Source organism: Scyliorhinus torazame, chromosome 27 (genome assembly GCF_047496885.1).
Source record: "Scyliorhinus torazame isolate Kashiwa2021f chromosome 27, sScyTor2.1, whole genome shotgun sequence".
Classification (NCBI taxonomy): Eukaryota; Metazoa; Chordata; class Chondrichthyes; order Carcharhiniformes; family Scyliorhinidae; genus Scyliorhinus; species Scyliorhinus torazame.
The window spans coordinates 20,394,866-20,411,611 of NC_092733.1; the positions used below are offsets into that span (position 1 = coordinate 20,394,866).

Here is a 16,746-nt window from a genome sequence, read left to right on the forward strand (position 1 = left end):
TTACCCATTTTCCTCAATGTTAGCTTGCAAAAATGGCTCACATCTGCTGGCCTTGCTTTCTTTATCTGTCTGTTGAGTCATCTCCTCACACTTGTTCGCAAAAACAAGTTGTTTCTCGGGCCTTGTGTTCTGTAAGGTTGGCTACTTTTCCCATCATGCTTTGAAGAAGTTTAGCTATTGGCCATCCGGCTACAGTGATACTACGCTGTCTTACACTGCTGTGGTCATGTGTAGGTACACCTAGAGTGCTGTTAGGGTGGGATTTCCAGGATCTTGACCCAGCGACAATGAAGGAACGAAGATCTAATTTCAAGTCAGAATGGTGAGTGACTTGGAGGAGAACTTGGAGGTGGCGGAATTCCCAGACAGAACAGAGGGGATGGGGTATGTACGGTAGCACAGTAGTTAGCACTGTTGCTTCACCGCGCCAGGGACCCGGGTTCGATTCCCGGCTTGGGTCACTGTCTGTGCGAAGTCTGCACGTTCTCCCTGTGTCTGGGGTTTCCTCCCACAAGTCCCGAAAGACGTGCTTGTTCGTTGATTTGGACATTCTGAATTCTCCCTCAGTGTACCCGAACAGGTGCCGGAATGTCGTGACTAGGGAATTTTCACAGTAACTTTGTTGCAGTGTTAATGTAAGCCTACTTGTGACAATAATAAAGATTATTATAAAATTATTATGATTTTTGCTAATGAGGTGATGACAGCAGCTTTGGAAGAGAAGGGTGCAATATTTGAGAGAGGATTGTTTGTGTCAGCTAAACAAGGTGGGGGAAGTCATGAAGAGAAGTTGAACAATCAGCAATTTAGTGGGAATTGTTGTCAGGGTGAGGCTCATGGACATGATGAGATACAACAGACGTGAAGTCAGATAAGAGAGAAACGAGAGGACAGCGCGAGTTCAGGACTGGGGCAGGGGAAGCCTTGAGGCGAGGTTTGTCTGGGTGCATGAGAAATGGGAAGCAGCTATAAAAGAATGATTTCCAATCACGTGGAAATGTTTTTTTATTAGAATTTACCGTAATGGAGTTAATGTTAGGATTATTTTAATATTGCATTGTGTATGATCCACGTGGTAAAATTACTTCATTTATTTTTTTCCCTGTTGTCTGCCTCTTCAGTGGATGACTGCAGATGAATTCTGATGGTTGGACAAAGGACAGTCCAACCTCTCATGCCCCTGATTGATAGTTTGTGACCTAGTGCCTGAAGGGAAGGGAGCTGGCAAAACATTAGAGTGATATTAAATGGCCAGGCCTTTATATTGCTGCCGGAATTCATTACAGCCATAGGAATGTGCAGAATTGGAAGATACCACTGGCCAGACAAAGTATTCAGTAAAAATCATGCACTCTTCTATCTCTCGTTCCTCCTCCTCCTCCTCTGCTCCCCCCCCCCCCCCCCCCTCACTTAATTTGTGCACTCCCTGATTCCCTCCACTTCATATATACAATACTCTTATTTCTGTGAATTTCTGATCAGTCGGCTAAAGCTGCATGACTGTAAATGGTACCATGTCATATGAGTGATTCAAGTGATAGCCAGGTAGGATTTAACTTAATTGAGGTTCTGGTACAGTTTTGATGTTTCTTTATTCTCTTTGCTATTCAGGTCATGTCTTGTTTCCATGCTTCAGATACAGCTCCTGGGTGTGTCCTGTTTCCCCTGTCTCAGAGAGTGACACCACCTTATACATGTGAATAAATTTGAACGCAGCAAGGTTAATGGATCAGGACAGCAGGTCACAATAAGTCTGGCTCATGTGTTGCCTGCACTCATCTCTCTCATTGTTCCTTTTTTAGGAATCTACTCTATGTCTACCCACAGAGTTTGAACTTCAGCAGCCGTCAGGGGTCTGTGCGGAATATTACAGTGAAAGTCCAGTTTATGGCAGGGGAGGACCCCAACAGTGCCTTGCCGGTGAGAAATGCCTTGTATTAACACGGAGATCCTGGCACCTTTGTTCCTGGAGCCCACATAGTAATGCCATTCCTGGTATTATTGTGTGTCACAAAGTAATACCGATTTTATTTATTACTGTGCAACCTAAGGGAAAGGTCCCTAACAGAACACCACAGCGGCTAAAGATAGTGAGTTAAATCGGGAAGAGATACCAAGGTCGGGTTCCAAAAGCCAGAACACTCTTCGAGGGAGAAAGGAAGAAGAAAAGCGTGCATGTCTATATTTAGGGGGAGGCAACGGAGCGGTGATATTGTCACTGCACCAGTAATCCAATGGCCCGGGGGATACGGGTTCGAATCCCACCAAGGCAGCTGGTGATATTTGATATCGTTGAAAATCTGAAATTAAAAGTCTATTGATGACTGTGAAACCATTGGCGATTGTCACAAAAACCCATCTGGTTCACTAATGTCCATTCGGGAAGGAAATCTGTCGTCTTCTGGCCCCCAGATCCCCAGCAATGTGGTTGACTCTGAAACGCCCTCTGAAATGGCCCAGCGAGCCACTCGGGGAAATTAGGGATAGGAAACACATGCTGGTCCAGCCGGTGATGCCCATGCACGAATGAAGAAAAAAAATTGCCTGATCGCTCAAATCTCCTGAGTGGTTTATGTGCAATTTATCAAGTTGGAAGTAGATTAATTGTCAGAAGCAGCAGCCATTATTCATACATACAGCAAGGTTCCACAGATAGTCGGGGGATGAATTTAGTTTTTGTCGATCTTGGTTAAGGGCAGGACCTTGTCCAGGGTACAGCAAGAACTCCCTACATTTAGAATAGTGGAATCTTCTGTGTTCACCACAACTGGGATGACAGGCTTTGGTTTAGTGTCTTAAAAATGATACAGTTCCAAAAATGCAGCGACACTCACTCGGTACTGGCCCCAAAGCTTTAAGATGCTTTCATCTTGAAGTGTCAAGAATGCGAGTGGAACAGCACAATAAAGCCTCAATTTGATGATCAGGAAGAGGGAGGTGTCAGATTGGGTATCTACAGCGCAGAAGAAGGAGAGAAATGTTTTTAAAAGTCCTAAACACAGGTAATATCAATTTTTAAAAAGGCATTGGAAACCAGAAACTGGGAGAGTTTTATGTTCCGTCTGAGAGCGTCTCCAGAGAAAGAGAGCACCGTCCGCCTGGAATTGGTTGCATTTTGTAGAGGTTTTAAAGTGTGGTTTGGGGAAAAAAATCTTCCTTTCATGTCAAACACTTGAGTTAATGTTTGTGAATCTCCCACATCTATTGCGAGTCAATCTGTTCTTTTCACAGATTTGAGTCTGACACCTCTTGATGCTGTGAGTAGTGTAATTGCTTTTCCACTGTGTGCATTTTTGACAATGGATACTTAACAAGAAGTACACATTGTGCCTGCAGTGGTACCACATGATATTAAAGAACATAAAAAATGATGGCTGAGGCAATTACAGCAGCTTTTAGTAGCTACTTACTCCCACGAGGCACTGGATTTTGGATGGCTGGTGGGTGAGACAGCAAATGCAGCCACTTACCAGATCATGCTTATTATTGCGGAAGTAAATTAATCACTTCAGGTTTTGCAAGAGCTTAATGGGCATATGCGTCTTGGAGAGCTATCTGTCTAACCTGTGTTTCTCATAAAACTTTCATATTACACTTTTCTTGCTGAGCTTGCTGCCTCTGAACTTGGCTGTATCTCATTCAGGTGTGACTGTTCTGTATACACAAGGCAGCAAGTGTTGTCATTACTTTTGTCCAGTGTTGACTGCCCAGCATTTACACATACACTAGTATTCTTTCTGTCTGTGTCTGTCTGTCTGTCTGCCTGTTTCTCTCTCTCTCTCTCTCTCTCTCTCTCTTTCTGTCTCTCTTTCTTTCTTTCTGTGTGTGTGTCTCTCTCTCTCTCTCTTCTCCCCCCCCCCCCCCCACTAAACTCCTGCAGCTTTGGTTGTCTGACAACCCAGCAACTTTACCACAAAATGCTGAATTTTTGCAGATTGACTCTGAACGGTTTAGATCCTGTAATCTGATGTGTATCGATCAGAATCCTTCTCTCACCCGGCACTGCCTCTAATGATTTATTCCTTCTGTGCAAATGCAGGTTATCTTTGGGAAGTCCAGCTGTGCGGATTTTTCAAGAGAGGCGTACTCTGCTGTGGTGTATCACAACAAGTGAGTTATCGAAGACCAGTCTCGTCAGTACCTTAGAGGCCACGCAAACATTCCGTGTACCTGTTTTGTTATTCTGCAACTCTGGCTAATATTGATCCTGTTGAATTGTAGTACAACCAGTGCTGGCTCTGCTGTTTGCGGCCAGTCAATTGTAGATGATTTTTCGACAAGTGCGGTCTCTCTGCACCCAGCTGCTAACCTGCTTCTAGACTTTGGCTGGTGCCCCTTTGCTTTTCGGTTTTTTTCTTCACTGAGAGGCTCTGTTGGAACTCAGATATGGAGAGTAAGAATGGCATCATCACATGTTGCGTGCTCCCACCCTACACAAACTCCTTTAACCTGTGCACCGCTTCAAATTGGCAGTTGTCCGAAATCCTGTAAAGAACTAATACACTCCAAGCTGCAATGAAATAAACCCTTGCCGCCTTCAGCCATTGTCGTGCTGTAATCAGTGTGAAAGCTGAATCGTGTTGACAAAAGCTGTATGCCTGAAATGTGGCCTGCCACCCTCAAATTGACAGGCATAAACTAAAAGTTAAAAAGAATAAAGCTGGCAGTCCCAACGTCATCTCCTGTAGCTTTGACGTGAAGCCTGGCTGTAGAAGGTGGTTCCACGGCTCCAATCCAATCTCGAGAGCTCAGCCATCAGCTGCTCCAAAGGTCACACTTGATTGCTCTGTGCATCTTCATTCAGTGCTAATCAGTGGGCTTGTTTCATGAAGATAAAGTGATAAATGAACACTGTCTAAGAATGCGTGAAGAAAATAAGGGACAGATAGAGATCAGTCAAGTGGTGAGACTCTTGTACAGAGAATAAGTTAAAATAAAAATTTAAAGCGAGACACAGGACTGTCATAGCGTTTTTTTAAAGTTCCATTCCTTCCTGGAGATGCAGCCGCCAACTTACTGGGGATATGTTTCCGAGGGTCAAAATGCTCCTTTCTGCATAAAAGCCTAGAACCTTAGACTGTGGGCGTGATCTAATGGGGAAAAAAAAGAGTCCGTTTTGGGTGGGATTAGAGGAGACCCCACTATCTATTGACACTCTGGTTTTATCGGGCCTCAGCCGGAAACACCCCCCTGAGGCTGCACTCAGTTGCATTTCCTGCACTGAGGAGCTCCACTTGCCAGTGCACGAAGAGATTGGGACACCATTTTTAAATGGCTCCCTGGTCTTTCCCAGGGGCCTCCGATCAGGGGCTGGTTTAGCATAATGGGCTAAATCGCTGGCTTGAGAAGCAGACCAAGGCAGGCCAGCAGCACGGTTCAATTCCCGTAACAGCCTCCCCGAACAGGCGCCTGAATGTGGCGACTAGGGGCTTTTCACAGTAACTTCATTTGAAGCCTACTTGTGACAATATGCGATTTTCATTCATTCCGCCTGGTCCCCATTTGTGGACATCAGTGTCAAACGGCGCCCGCTGGGGTCTCCGAGGCAAAGGAATTCAATCCCAAAGCCGGGTTGGGTAGACCCACGAGTGCATATTATAGTGAGACTAGCTGCGCACTTTCATATGCAAATTTGCCGAATATGGATCCCGCCCATTTTGGGTCCAGATTGCATCGTCTCGCGAGTTCCTGTTAGATCTTGAGAGATGTAACGAGCCGGGTAAATCTCGTGAAAGGTCTCTCGCAAGATTTACCGGCTGCGCAACATCCCAAGTTGGCCGGGGCCGTTAGATCGCGCTCTGAGGGGGTCAGCAGGCTATTTCGCCATCAAGGACACCAGAGTTGAGCCTACTTCTGGTCTTATCCACTGACCACTCACAAACATGTCCTAGCAAGAGCCCCTAAATAATGTTGAGAAATGGCACCTTCTATTTGACTGAATATCACACACAATATGGCGCAAGCTGCTCTCATGATTGCAAATGCCCACTGAGCTAATGCTGGAGCTAAATATCTCTCCCTGAAAGGGCAAGTAGGGAAAGAAGCACTTTCCAATTGGTGAGAGTTAAACAGAAAGAGGGCATGGTAGATGTATGTGCACAATGACTGAGAGAGCTCTGCTGCTGTATCAGTGACACGGTGTGTGTGACCTCTGCAGATCGCCAGACTTTTACGAGGAAATAAAAATGAAGATCCCAGCAAACCTGACTGATAACCACCACCTGCTGTTCACCTTCCACCACATTAGCTGTCAGCAGAAACCGAGTGCATCACTGGAGACACCTGTTGGCTACACAGTGAGTAACAGTGAATCTGTAGATCAGCCCATGACATCCTGTAACGTACAGGGCTCTATAGCCGGGGGGGGGGGGGTGTTTCCAGGTTGAATACTACAATAACAGCCTCAGCGCTGGGACCTCAAGCTCCCACAAACAGCAATGTCATGTTGACCAGATAATCTGCTTTTTTGCGATAATGATTGAGGGATAATTGTTGACCAGGACACCGGGAGACTCCCCTTACTCTTATTTAAAATACTACTGTTAGATCTTTCAAAGCAAATTACTGCGGATGCTGGAATCTGAAACCAAAGAGAAAATGCTGGAAAATCGCAGCAGGTGTGGCAGCATCTGTAGGGAGAGAAAAACTATCATGAGATCTTTTATGTCCACCTGAGAAAGAAGGCAATTTAACGACTCATCTGAAAGAACATCTGACAGTACAGCACTCCCTCAGTACTGCCATGGAGTGTCAGCCTTGATTTTTGTGCTCAAGTCCTGGAGCAGGATTTGAACCTAGAACCTGTGACTCAGGTAAGAGTGCTACCTACTGAGCCACGGCTGACACATCGAAAATAGGAGCATGAGGAGATCATTCGGCCCTTCGAACCTGCTCCGCATTTCATTATGATCATGGCTGATCATCCGACTCAATACCCTAATCTCGCTTTGCCCCCCATATCCTTTGATCCCCTTCACACTAACTGCTATATCTTAACTGCTTATGGAAAACACGCAATATTTTGTCCTCAATTACTTCATGTTGTTATGGGTGAGGTGTTTTCAGAACCCCAAAATGTATCATGGAGTTCAACCAACCTCTCCCTTTAATGTATTTGTTGCTTTTCCTAGCACAAGGCTTGGTCCCTAGGTGTGGGATTACAATTATGGATACGTGGGTTTTTAAACAAAACAATGTTTATTCCATGAACTCAACTTAACATCTTAAATAAACATTGGATCTCTTAACACCCCTTACTTCAAAGATAACTCAGAAAATATTGCAACAGTAAATAATTCCTCAAAATGTTCCTTCAAACTTCCAAGAGACTTAATACCTTTAAACAGAATCACATCAGGTTAAAGGCTTTACTATTATGAGTTTAAATCACCCTAATGATCCAGAGATAGTCTTTCATGGCAGAGATCCAGCTCACTGCAAACACAGACACTCCCAAGCTCTTTTCAAACTGCAAAACGAAATTGCAAAATGGCTGACCTGACCTCAGCTCCACCCACTCTCTGGCATTACTGTTTTCTTAAAGGTACATTGCTTAAACATCCATCTCTTAAAGGTACTCTCACATGATAATGTGGTAACAAATTCCACAGGCCAATCACTCTCTGAGTGAAGAAGTTTCTCCTCATCTCAGTCCTAGATGGTCTACCTCGTATCCTCAGACTGTGTGACGCTTGGTTTTTACACACCCACCATCGGGAATATCCTTTCTGCATCTACCCTGTCTAGTCCTGTTAGAATTTTATAGGTTTCTGTGAGATCCCCCTCACTCTTCAGAACTCTAGTGAATACAATCCTAACCAAATCAATCTCTCCTCATACGCCAGTCCTGACATCCCAGGAATCAGCCTGGTAAACCTTCGCTGCATTCCCTCTAGGACAAGAACGCCCTTCCTCTGATAAGGAGACGAAAGCTGCACACAATATTCCAGGTGTGGCCTCACCAAGGCCCTGTATAATTGCAGCCCTGCTCCTGTACTCGAATCCTCTCGCAATGAAGACCAACATACCACTGCCTTCTTTACCGCCTGCTTTACCTGCATGCTTACCTTCAGTGACTGGTGTACGAAGGCACCCAGGTCTCGTTGCACATTCCCATCTCCTAATTTATGGTCATTCAGATAATAGTCTGCCTTCTCGTTTTTTCTACCAAAAGTGGATAACGTGCCATTTATCCAAATTATGCTGCATCTGCCATTCATTCGCCCACTCACTCAACTTGTCCAAATCACACCTGAAGGATCTCTGCATCCTCCACACAGCTCACCCGCACACCCAACTTGGTGTCATCTGCAAATTTGGAGATATTACATTTTGTTCCCTCATCTAAATCATTAATATATATTGTGAATAGCTGGGGTCCAGCACCGATCCCTGCGGTACCCCACTAGCCACTGCCTGCCAATTTGAAAGAGACCCGTTAATTCCTACTCTTTGTTTCCTGTCTGCTAACCTGTTTTCTATCCATCTCAATATACTACCCCTATTCCCATCTGCTTTAATTTTACACACTAATCTCTTATGTGAGACTTTGTCAAAAGCTTTCTGAAAGTCCAAATATACCACATCCACTAGCTCCCCATCGTCAACTCTACTCGTTACATCCTCGAAGAATTCCAGTAGATTTGTCAAGCATGATTTCCCCTTCATGAATCCATGCTGGCTCTGTCCGATCCTGCCACTATTTTCCAAGTGCTCTTCTGTAAAATCTTTGAAAATGGATTCTAGAATTTTCCCCACTACTGATGGCAGGCTTACTCGTCTATAATTCCCTGTTTTCTCTCTACTTCCCTTTTTAAATAGTGGAGTTACATTAGCTACCCTCCAATCTGCAAGGACTGTTGCAGAGTCTATAGAATCCTGGAAGATGACCACCAATGCATCCATTATTTCTAGAGCTACTTCCTTAAGTACTCCGGTGGGCCATAATTCTATGACTTTAATACAACTGTTACAAATGCTGCGTGTTGTAGGGTAATGGACTGTTTACAATTGACGTGTAATTCAGCCCTCAAAAATGGCCAGGTATTTGATTTGTTTTTGTTTGAAGAAAAGATCCTCTTGAGGACGTTGTGTCCTTCGTGGGTCTTGCGTGAGACATTAAGTGGGATGACAGGATTAGCTTCTCACTCAATCCTCAGTGGCATGTACCATCCAAACTCACAGAGATTCTAAACTCAGAATAGGTTGAATGAACTCAGTAATGTACTTGCAGTCATGCTGCAAGCTGTAATTATGGACAGTGAACAAAAATATAAGTTAACTGCAAGTCCTCAATAATAATGTACCATGCTCCAGTATATTTTAAACTACCTACCAGAATTAAGTTCTGATTCAAGTATTTATCCCCTGATATGTATTCAGTACTCTTAATTTCATAATATTGCTTGATTCTTTGGGGAAAATAGCACTTTTTAGCAGTCTCAAAGGTCGGATTTCCTTAATACCTGGCAGCTTGTGTCGCTCCCTGGAGTGACTCTATTCTTTGCAATGGGGTACCCATCTCCAATAGATCTGGGAGCTGGTCTGGAGATGCCTGACTGCAGGAAAATGAGTGCCTGCTCATTACACTGTCTCTAAATGTGCCGGTGTAGAACTGATCTGCGCTCCTCCATTTGACCAAGCAGGGGACTGGGTTTCCTGAGATCCGATGTTTTGAGTGAATAAAGTGTATTTGAAGCAGGGGGCTTGTCAGTCGCTTTAATTTAGGCCCTTTACCTACAGTCATTTCCTCCAAACCCTGCTATGGATTTGAGTGCAGCCTGAGGGTTTTGAGTTGGTGAGTGTTACTGCTAACTGTGCAATCTCTAATCTTGTAACCCTCTCACTTAGTGGATCCCTTTGATGCAACATGGCCGTCTCCGAACTGGACCATTCAGCCTCCCAGTGTCTGTGGACAAGCCGCCTCCTAGTTATTCCGTGCTCACTCCTGATGTAAGTATGACCTACGTATGACTTTCAGCCCTGTGTGTGTTTTAATTGTTTCTTCTTTTCCCCTCCCCTCCCTTCCCTGCATCCCATGTTGAAATACAGGCTCTTTACACCATCCCTTCCTCTAACTGCCTCAAGTCCTTCACCTCAGTCTGCCATTCTTCCTAAAAATCAAATGTCGTTGAATCGCTAGCTTCTTATTATAATCTTGTCACAAGTAGGCTTACATTTACACTGCAATGAAGTTACTGTGAAAATCCCCTAGTCATCACATTCCGGTGCCTGTTCGGGTACACGGAGGGAGAATTCAGAATGTCCAATTCACCTATCAAGCACGTCTTTCGGGACTTGTTGGAGGAAACCGGAGCACCCGGAGGAAACCCACGCAGACACAGGGAAAACATGCAGACTCCGCACAGACAGTGACCCAAGCGGGACCCTGGCACTGTGAAGCAACAGTGCTAACCACTGTGCTACCATGCATCTTCTTTTGTTAGGGAGTTGTCATCTACTTTTTTTTATATAAGCCTCCTAGGGAGCCACATGGTATTTAACAAAACTGAGGTTCTGGGCTTCCTTGACTCGGTACAGGAAACTTTTAACCTATAGTTGTGGAGTAGAATTGAACACATGGAATGCGGGGGATCAAGGAAATAGCGACATTGGAGCTGAATTTTCAATGTTAAGACTTGAGTGTGATAAACAACCTTAAAATTTCCACAGTTTGTAATTGAGAGCTGATCCAACAGTGTGCAGGCACCTTCCCCAAAACCCTCCAGTTATTCTCCCAACAAGTTGAAATTGCATTTTGCAGCACTTCACCACTCCAGAGGTGATGTTGTATCATTGCCATATCTGCAATGGGTTTTATAGAAAACAAACCACACGTTGTTATTTGGTATGTGTTCTGTCTACAGTTTCAGGGGTGAAGGGTAGGAACAGCAAACATTGAGATTGCGCCAATCTCAATAATTTGTCCACTGATCTTTTCAGAATTTTTGGGGATGACACAGTGGTTAGCACTGCTGCATCAATGCGTCAGGGACCCGGGTTCGATTCCGACCTTGGATGACTGTTTGAGTGGAGTTGGCATGTTCTTCCTGTATCTGCGTGGGTTTCCTCCGGGTGCTCCTGTTTCCTCCCACAGTCCAAAGATGTGCAGGTTAGGGGAATTAGCCAAATTGTCCCTTGGTGTTCAACGTTTAGGTGGGGCTGCGGAGATGGGGTGGGGGATTGGTCCTGGTGAGGTGCTTTTTTTTGAAGGGTTAGTGCGTATATGTGATGATGATATTAACAAGCTGGTTTCAGCATGCCAAGGTCAATCTAGAAAATCTGTTTGTACCTCAGAACGTGTCCACTCTCTGGATTACTCTCTGGATTAAGATGGCTTCCCGTTGGCTGTGTATCTTGCTGTTTTTAAGGACCCTTATTGCTCCCATGTATTGTCCAAACCGTGAATTTTTCTTCTGCACGGTAGGGATTCGATGATAGTTGGCTGAACTCTTTCTACCAGCTGATGGTCATTGCATTGTGTTATTTGGACAATTGCAGGCTTGGAGCTGGCTTCTCCCAGCAAGGGCTGTTCTGCTTGAAGAAGAGAGTTTTGATAGAGGTATTCAAATCATGAGGAGTCTGGACAGAATAGATAGGGAGAAACTGTTCCTGTTGACAGAACCATCGAGAACTAGAGGACTCCGATTTTAAGGTGGTAGAGAAAGAGGCAATGTTAGCATGAGGAAAAGTGCTGAGTAGTTGCGATTTGGAACACACTGCCTGGGAATGTGGTGAAGACATATTCAACTGATGCCTTCAAAAGAGCATTGGATAATTATCTGAAGATAAAACTTTTGCAGGTTTATGGGGGGAAAGGCTGCGAAGTGGTCTACGCGAGATGCTTTTGAAGAAAGCTAGCACGGACAAAATGGAAGGAATGGTCTCCGTCTGTGCTGTAATCAATCTTGGTGTGATTCCTGGTGTGCTTTGCCAGGAGGAAGACAGAATGTTGTGGGATATTGGAGGCCGTTCTATATTGTATGATTGTAACCACAGGAGATTTTTCAGAGTACTTCAGTTGTGGCATTATCAGCAGTCTTCAGTACATTACCCTTCTGATCAAGAAGGACTATAAAGTTAGAGAGCAGATTTAGAGAGGAAACTATTGGGCAGCACGGTGGCACAGTGGGTTAGCCCCGCTGCCTCACGGCGCCGAGGTCCCAGGTTGAATCTCGGCTCTGGGCCACTGTTCGTGTGGACTTTGCACATTCTCCCTGTGTTTGCGTGGGTTTCGCCCCCACAACCCAAAGATGTGCAGGTTAGGTGGATTGGCCACGCTAAATTGCCCCTTAATTGGAAAAAAAAGAATTGAATACTCTAAATTTGTAAATAAAAAAATAGAAAGGAAACTATAGAATATGTGGTTAATGGGATTGTGCTGGCTTTCCAGTGCAAGTGACCAGGTACCACACACGGGCTGTTTTTAAGTGATTAGTTCTTGTCACATGTCCTGTAGACATCTGAGAAATTCCCTTGATTGTATCTGTACATTTATAAATGCCTTTTAATTTATCTTTGAATAGGTCCAACTGCCTGGAATGAAGTGGGTTGACAACCACAAAGGAGTTTTTAACGTGGAAGTATCTGCGATATCGTCAGTGCATACCCAGGCACGTGTACACCTTGCTTGGGCAAATCTGTACCCTACCAACTCACCAAAGCACTCGAGCAAAGCACAGATCCCTTTGAAAGAAGCACCACTGTCAGAAATGTCTGGCTTCTGGGCTTCCAAGCTGAGTAAACACCGAGTTTGTACATACAGGCGAATCTGAATGTTCAAGGGAGCAGAAGAATAAATGCCAGACCATTGTGCTGTTTTATAACAGCATTATTGAAGAGTTTCTTTTTAAAAAAAAAAAAATATTTTATTAAAGTTTATCGATCAAACAAAAATTTCCCATTTTACAACTTTGTAATAAGATATACATTGATCGTTTTTTAAATAAATAATATGCTGACTAACGGCAACTGCCAACAACAAAATAAGAAACAACAGAAATAATAACTAAAATAGTAAATTTGTGAAATCAAATATAAATAACTAATATATAAACACACACACAAAACCCCTGAAGACCCAAATGAGGCCCCCCCCCCCCCCCCCCCCCCCCCGGGCTGCTGCTGCTGCCTTCCCTGTTTTCCCTTATCGCTCTGCGAGTCGAGGAACGGTTGCCACCGCCCGGTGAACCCCTGAGCCGAACCTCTTAATGCATATTTTATCCGCTCCAGTTTTATAAACCCTGCCATGTCGTTGATCCAGGCCTCCACACCCGGGGGCTTAGCTTCTTTCCACATAAGTAGAATCCTTTGCCGGGCTACTAGGGACGCAAAGGCCAACACGTCGGCCTCTCTCGCCTCCTGCACTCCCGGCTCATCTGCAACCCCAAATATAGCCAACTCCCCCAGCTTGGTTTGACCCGGACCCCCACCACCTTCGAGATCACTTTTGCCACACCCACCCAGAACCCATGCAACACCGGACATGACCAAAACATGTGGGAGTGGTTCGCCGGGCTTCCCGCGCATCACCCGCACCTATCTTCCACTCCAAAAAATCTACTCCACCTTGCTCCCGTCATATGCGCCCTGTGTAGAACCTTGAATTGTATCAGGCTGAACCTGGCACACGAGGACGAAGAGTTTAGCCTACTTAGGGCATCTGCCCACAGCCCCTCAATCTCTTCCCCCAGCTCCTCCTCCCATTTTCCCTTCAGCTCCTCTACCATCGTCTCCCCCTCGTCCCTCATTTCCCTATATATATCTGACACCCTACCATCACCCACCCATGCCCCCAAAATCACTCTGTCCTGGATATCTTGCGCCGGGAGCTGCGGAAATTCCCTCACCTGTTGCCTCACAAATACCCTCACTTGCATATAGCGAAATGCATTCCCAGGTGGCAACCCATATTTTTCTGTCAGTGCTCCCAGACTCGCGAACGTCCCGTCTAAGAACAAGTCCTGCAATTTCGCAATTCCTGCTCGCTGCCAAGATTTAAATCCCCCATCTATCCTTCCCGGGACAAACCTATGGTTGTTCCTTATCGGGGACCACACAGAGGCACCCGTCACTCCCTTATGTCGTCTCCACTGCCCCCAAATTTTCAGAGTTGCCACCACCACTGGGTTTGTGGTGTATTTTTTCGGGGAGAATGGTAACGGCGCCATCGCCAGTGCTTTTAAGCTAGTTCCCCTACAGGACGCCATCTCCAGTCTTTTCCACGCCGCTCTTTCCCCTTCCCGCATCCACTAACATATCATTGACACGTTGGCGGCCCAATAATAATCACTTAGACTCGGCAGTGCCAGTCCCCCTCTGTCCCTACTGCGCTGCAGGAACCCCCTCTTTACTCTTGGGGTCTTTCCAGCCCACACAAAGCTCATAATACTCTTGTCCACCTTCTTAACAAAGGCCTTTGTAATCAGTACAGGGAGGCACTGGAACACAAAAAGAAACCTCGGAAGGACCATCATTTTAACCGCCTGCACCCTGCCCGCCAATGGCAGGGGCGCCATGTCCCACCTCCTAAAGTCCTCTTCCATCTGCTCTACCAGTCGTGCCAAGTTAAGCTTATGCAAGGTTCCCCAGTTCCTGGCCACCTGGATCCCTAAATACCGGAAATCTCTTCTTACCCTCCTCAACGGTAAATCGTCTATTCCCCTGCCCTGTTCCCCGGGGTGCATCACAAACAGTTCACTCTTCCCCATATTCAATTTATATCCTGAAAATTCTCCAAACTCCCTGAGTGTCTGCATTATCTCAGGCATCCCCTCCACTGGGTCCGCGACATACAACAACAAATCATCCGCGTATAATGACACCCGATGCTCTTCTCCTCCTATAAGTACCCCCCTCAGAGCCCCTCAGCACTATGGCCAATGGCTCAGTTGCCAACGCAAACAGTAACGGGGACAGGGGACATCCCTGTCTTGTACCCCTATATAGTCGGAAGTGGTCAGATCGTTGCCTATTTGTAATCACACTTGCCACCAGGGCCCTGTACAGGAGCTGAACCCATCTAAGAACCCCTCTCCAAATCCAAATCTCCTCAGTACTTCCCACAGGTAGTCCCACTCAACTCTATCAAATGCATTCTCTGCATCCATCGCCACCACTATCTCCGCCTCCTCCTCCGGTGGGGGCAACATCATCACCCCCAACAGCCTCCGTATATTAGCATTCAATTGCCTCCCTTTAACAAACCCTGTTTGATCATCATGCACCACCCCAGGAACACAGTCCTCTATCCTCGTCGCCATCACCTTGGCCAAAAGCTTGGCATCTACGTTCAAGAAGGAAATAGGCCTGTATGACCCGCACTGCAGCGGGTCTTTGTCTCTTTTCAGGATCAGCGATATCGTCGCCTCCGACATCGTCGGGGGTAGTGTCCCCCTTTCCCTAGCCTCATTAAAGGTTCTCGTCAGAAGTGGGGCCAGCAGGTCCACGTATTTCCTATAGAACTCCACCGGGAACCCATCCGGTCCCGGGGCCTTCCCTGCCTGCATGTTCCCAATTCCTTTTACCACCTCCTCCACCTCAATCTGCGCTCCCAGTCCTGTCATCTTCTGTTCCTCAACCTTCGGGAAATCCAGCTGGTCTAGGAAACGCATCATTCCCTCTTTCCCTTCCGGGGGGTTGAGCCTTATTTTGCCTCTCATAAAATACCTTAAACACCCCGTTCACCCTCTCCGCTCCCCATTCCATCTTTCCCTCCTCGTCTCTAACCCCTCCGATCTCTCTCACCGCCCCCCTCTTCCTAAGTTGTTGGGCCAGCAGCCGGCTCGCCTTCTCTCCATATTCATACTGCACTCCCTGTGCCTGCCTCCATTGTGCCTCCGCCTTACCCGTGGTCAACAAGTCAAAGTCCGTGTGCAATCTCCGTCTTTCCCTGTATAGCCCTTCATCTGGAGCCTCCGCATATTGCCTATCCACCCTCAAAATCTCCCCCAACAATCTCTCCCTTTCTTTACCCTCTTGTTTCCCCTTATGGGCCCTTATGGAGACCAGCTCCCCTCTAACCACTGCCTTCAGTGCCTCCCAGACCACTCCCACCTGGACCTCTCCGTCATCATTGATCTCTAGGTACCTTTCAATACATCCCCTCACCCTTACACATACCCCCTCGTCTGCCAACAGTCCCATATCTAATCTCCAGAGTGGGCGCTGCTCCTTTTCCTCTCCTACTTCCAGATCTACCCAATGTGGGGCATGATCTGAAATGGCTATAGCCGAATACTCCGTTCCTGCCACCTTCGGGATCAGCGCCCTTCCCAGGACAAAGAAGTCTATCCGGGAGTACACTTTGTGGACATGGGAGAAGAAGGAAAACTCTTTACTCCTTGGCCTAGTAAATCTCCAGGGATCCACTCCTCCCATCTGCTCCATAAAGCCCTTAAGCACCTTGGCAGCTGCCGGCCTCCTCCCGGTCCTAGATCTGGACCGGTCCAGCCCTGGGTCCAGCACTGTGTTGAAAGCCCCCCCCCCCCCCCCATTACCAACTTTCCCATCTCTAGGTCCGGGATGCGCCCCAACATACGCTTCATAAAGTTCACGTCATCCCAGTTCGGGGCATATACGTTCACCAGCACCACCGCCTCACCTTGCAATCTGCCACTCACCATCACGTATCTACCCCCACTGTCCACCGCTGTGGTCTTCGCCTCAAACAATACCCGTTTCCCCACCAGTATTGCCACCCCTCTATTTTTCGCATCCACACCCGAGTGGAATACCTGTCCCACCCAT

General features: G+C 46.3%; 1 protein-coding gene across 5 annotated transcripts in view; it reads left to right on the forward strand.

Annotated features, from left to right (window-relative positions):
• Positions 1–16,746, forward strand: part of dock6 (dedicator of cytokinesis 6) — a 241,117-nt gene that overhangs the window by 104,025 nt on the left and 120,346 nt on the right. For all 5 annotated transcript variants that reach the window (XM_072491074.1, XM_072491075.1, XM_072491076.1 and 2 more), the window contains exons 15-19: positions 1,803–1,920; positions 4,040–4,110; positions 6,158–6,296; positions 9,850–9,951; positions 12,525–12,611. In XM_072491074.1, the coding sequence (XP_072347175.1) occupies positions 1,803–1,920; positions 4,040–4,110; positions 6,158–6,296; positions 9,850–9,951; positions 12,525–12,611 (517 nt within the window). The remainder of the gene's footprint in view (positions 1–1,802; positions 1,921–4,039; positions 4,111–6,157; positions 6,297–9,849; positions 9,952–12,524; positions 12,612–16,746) is intronic.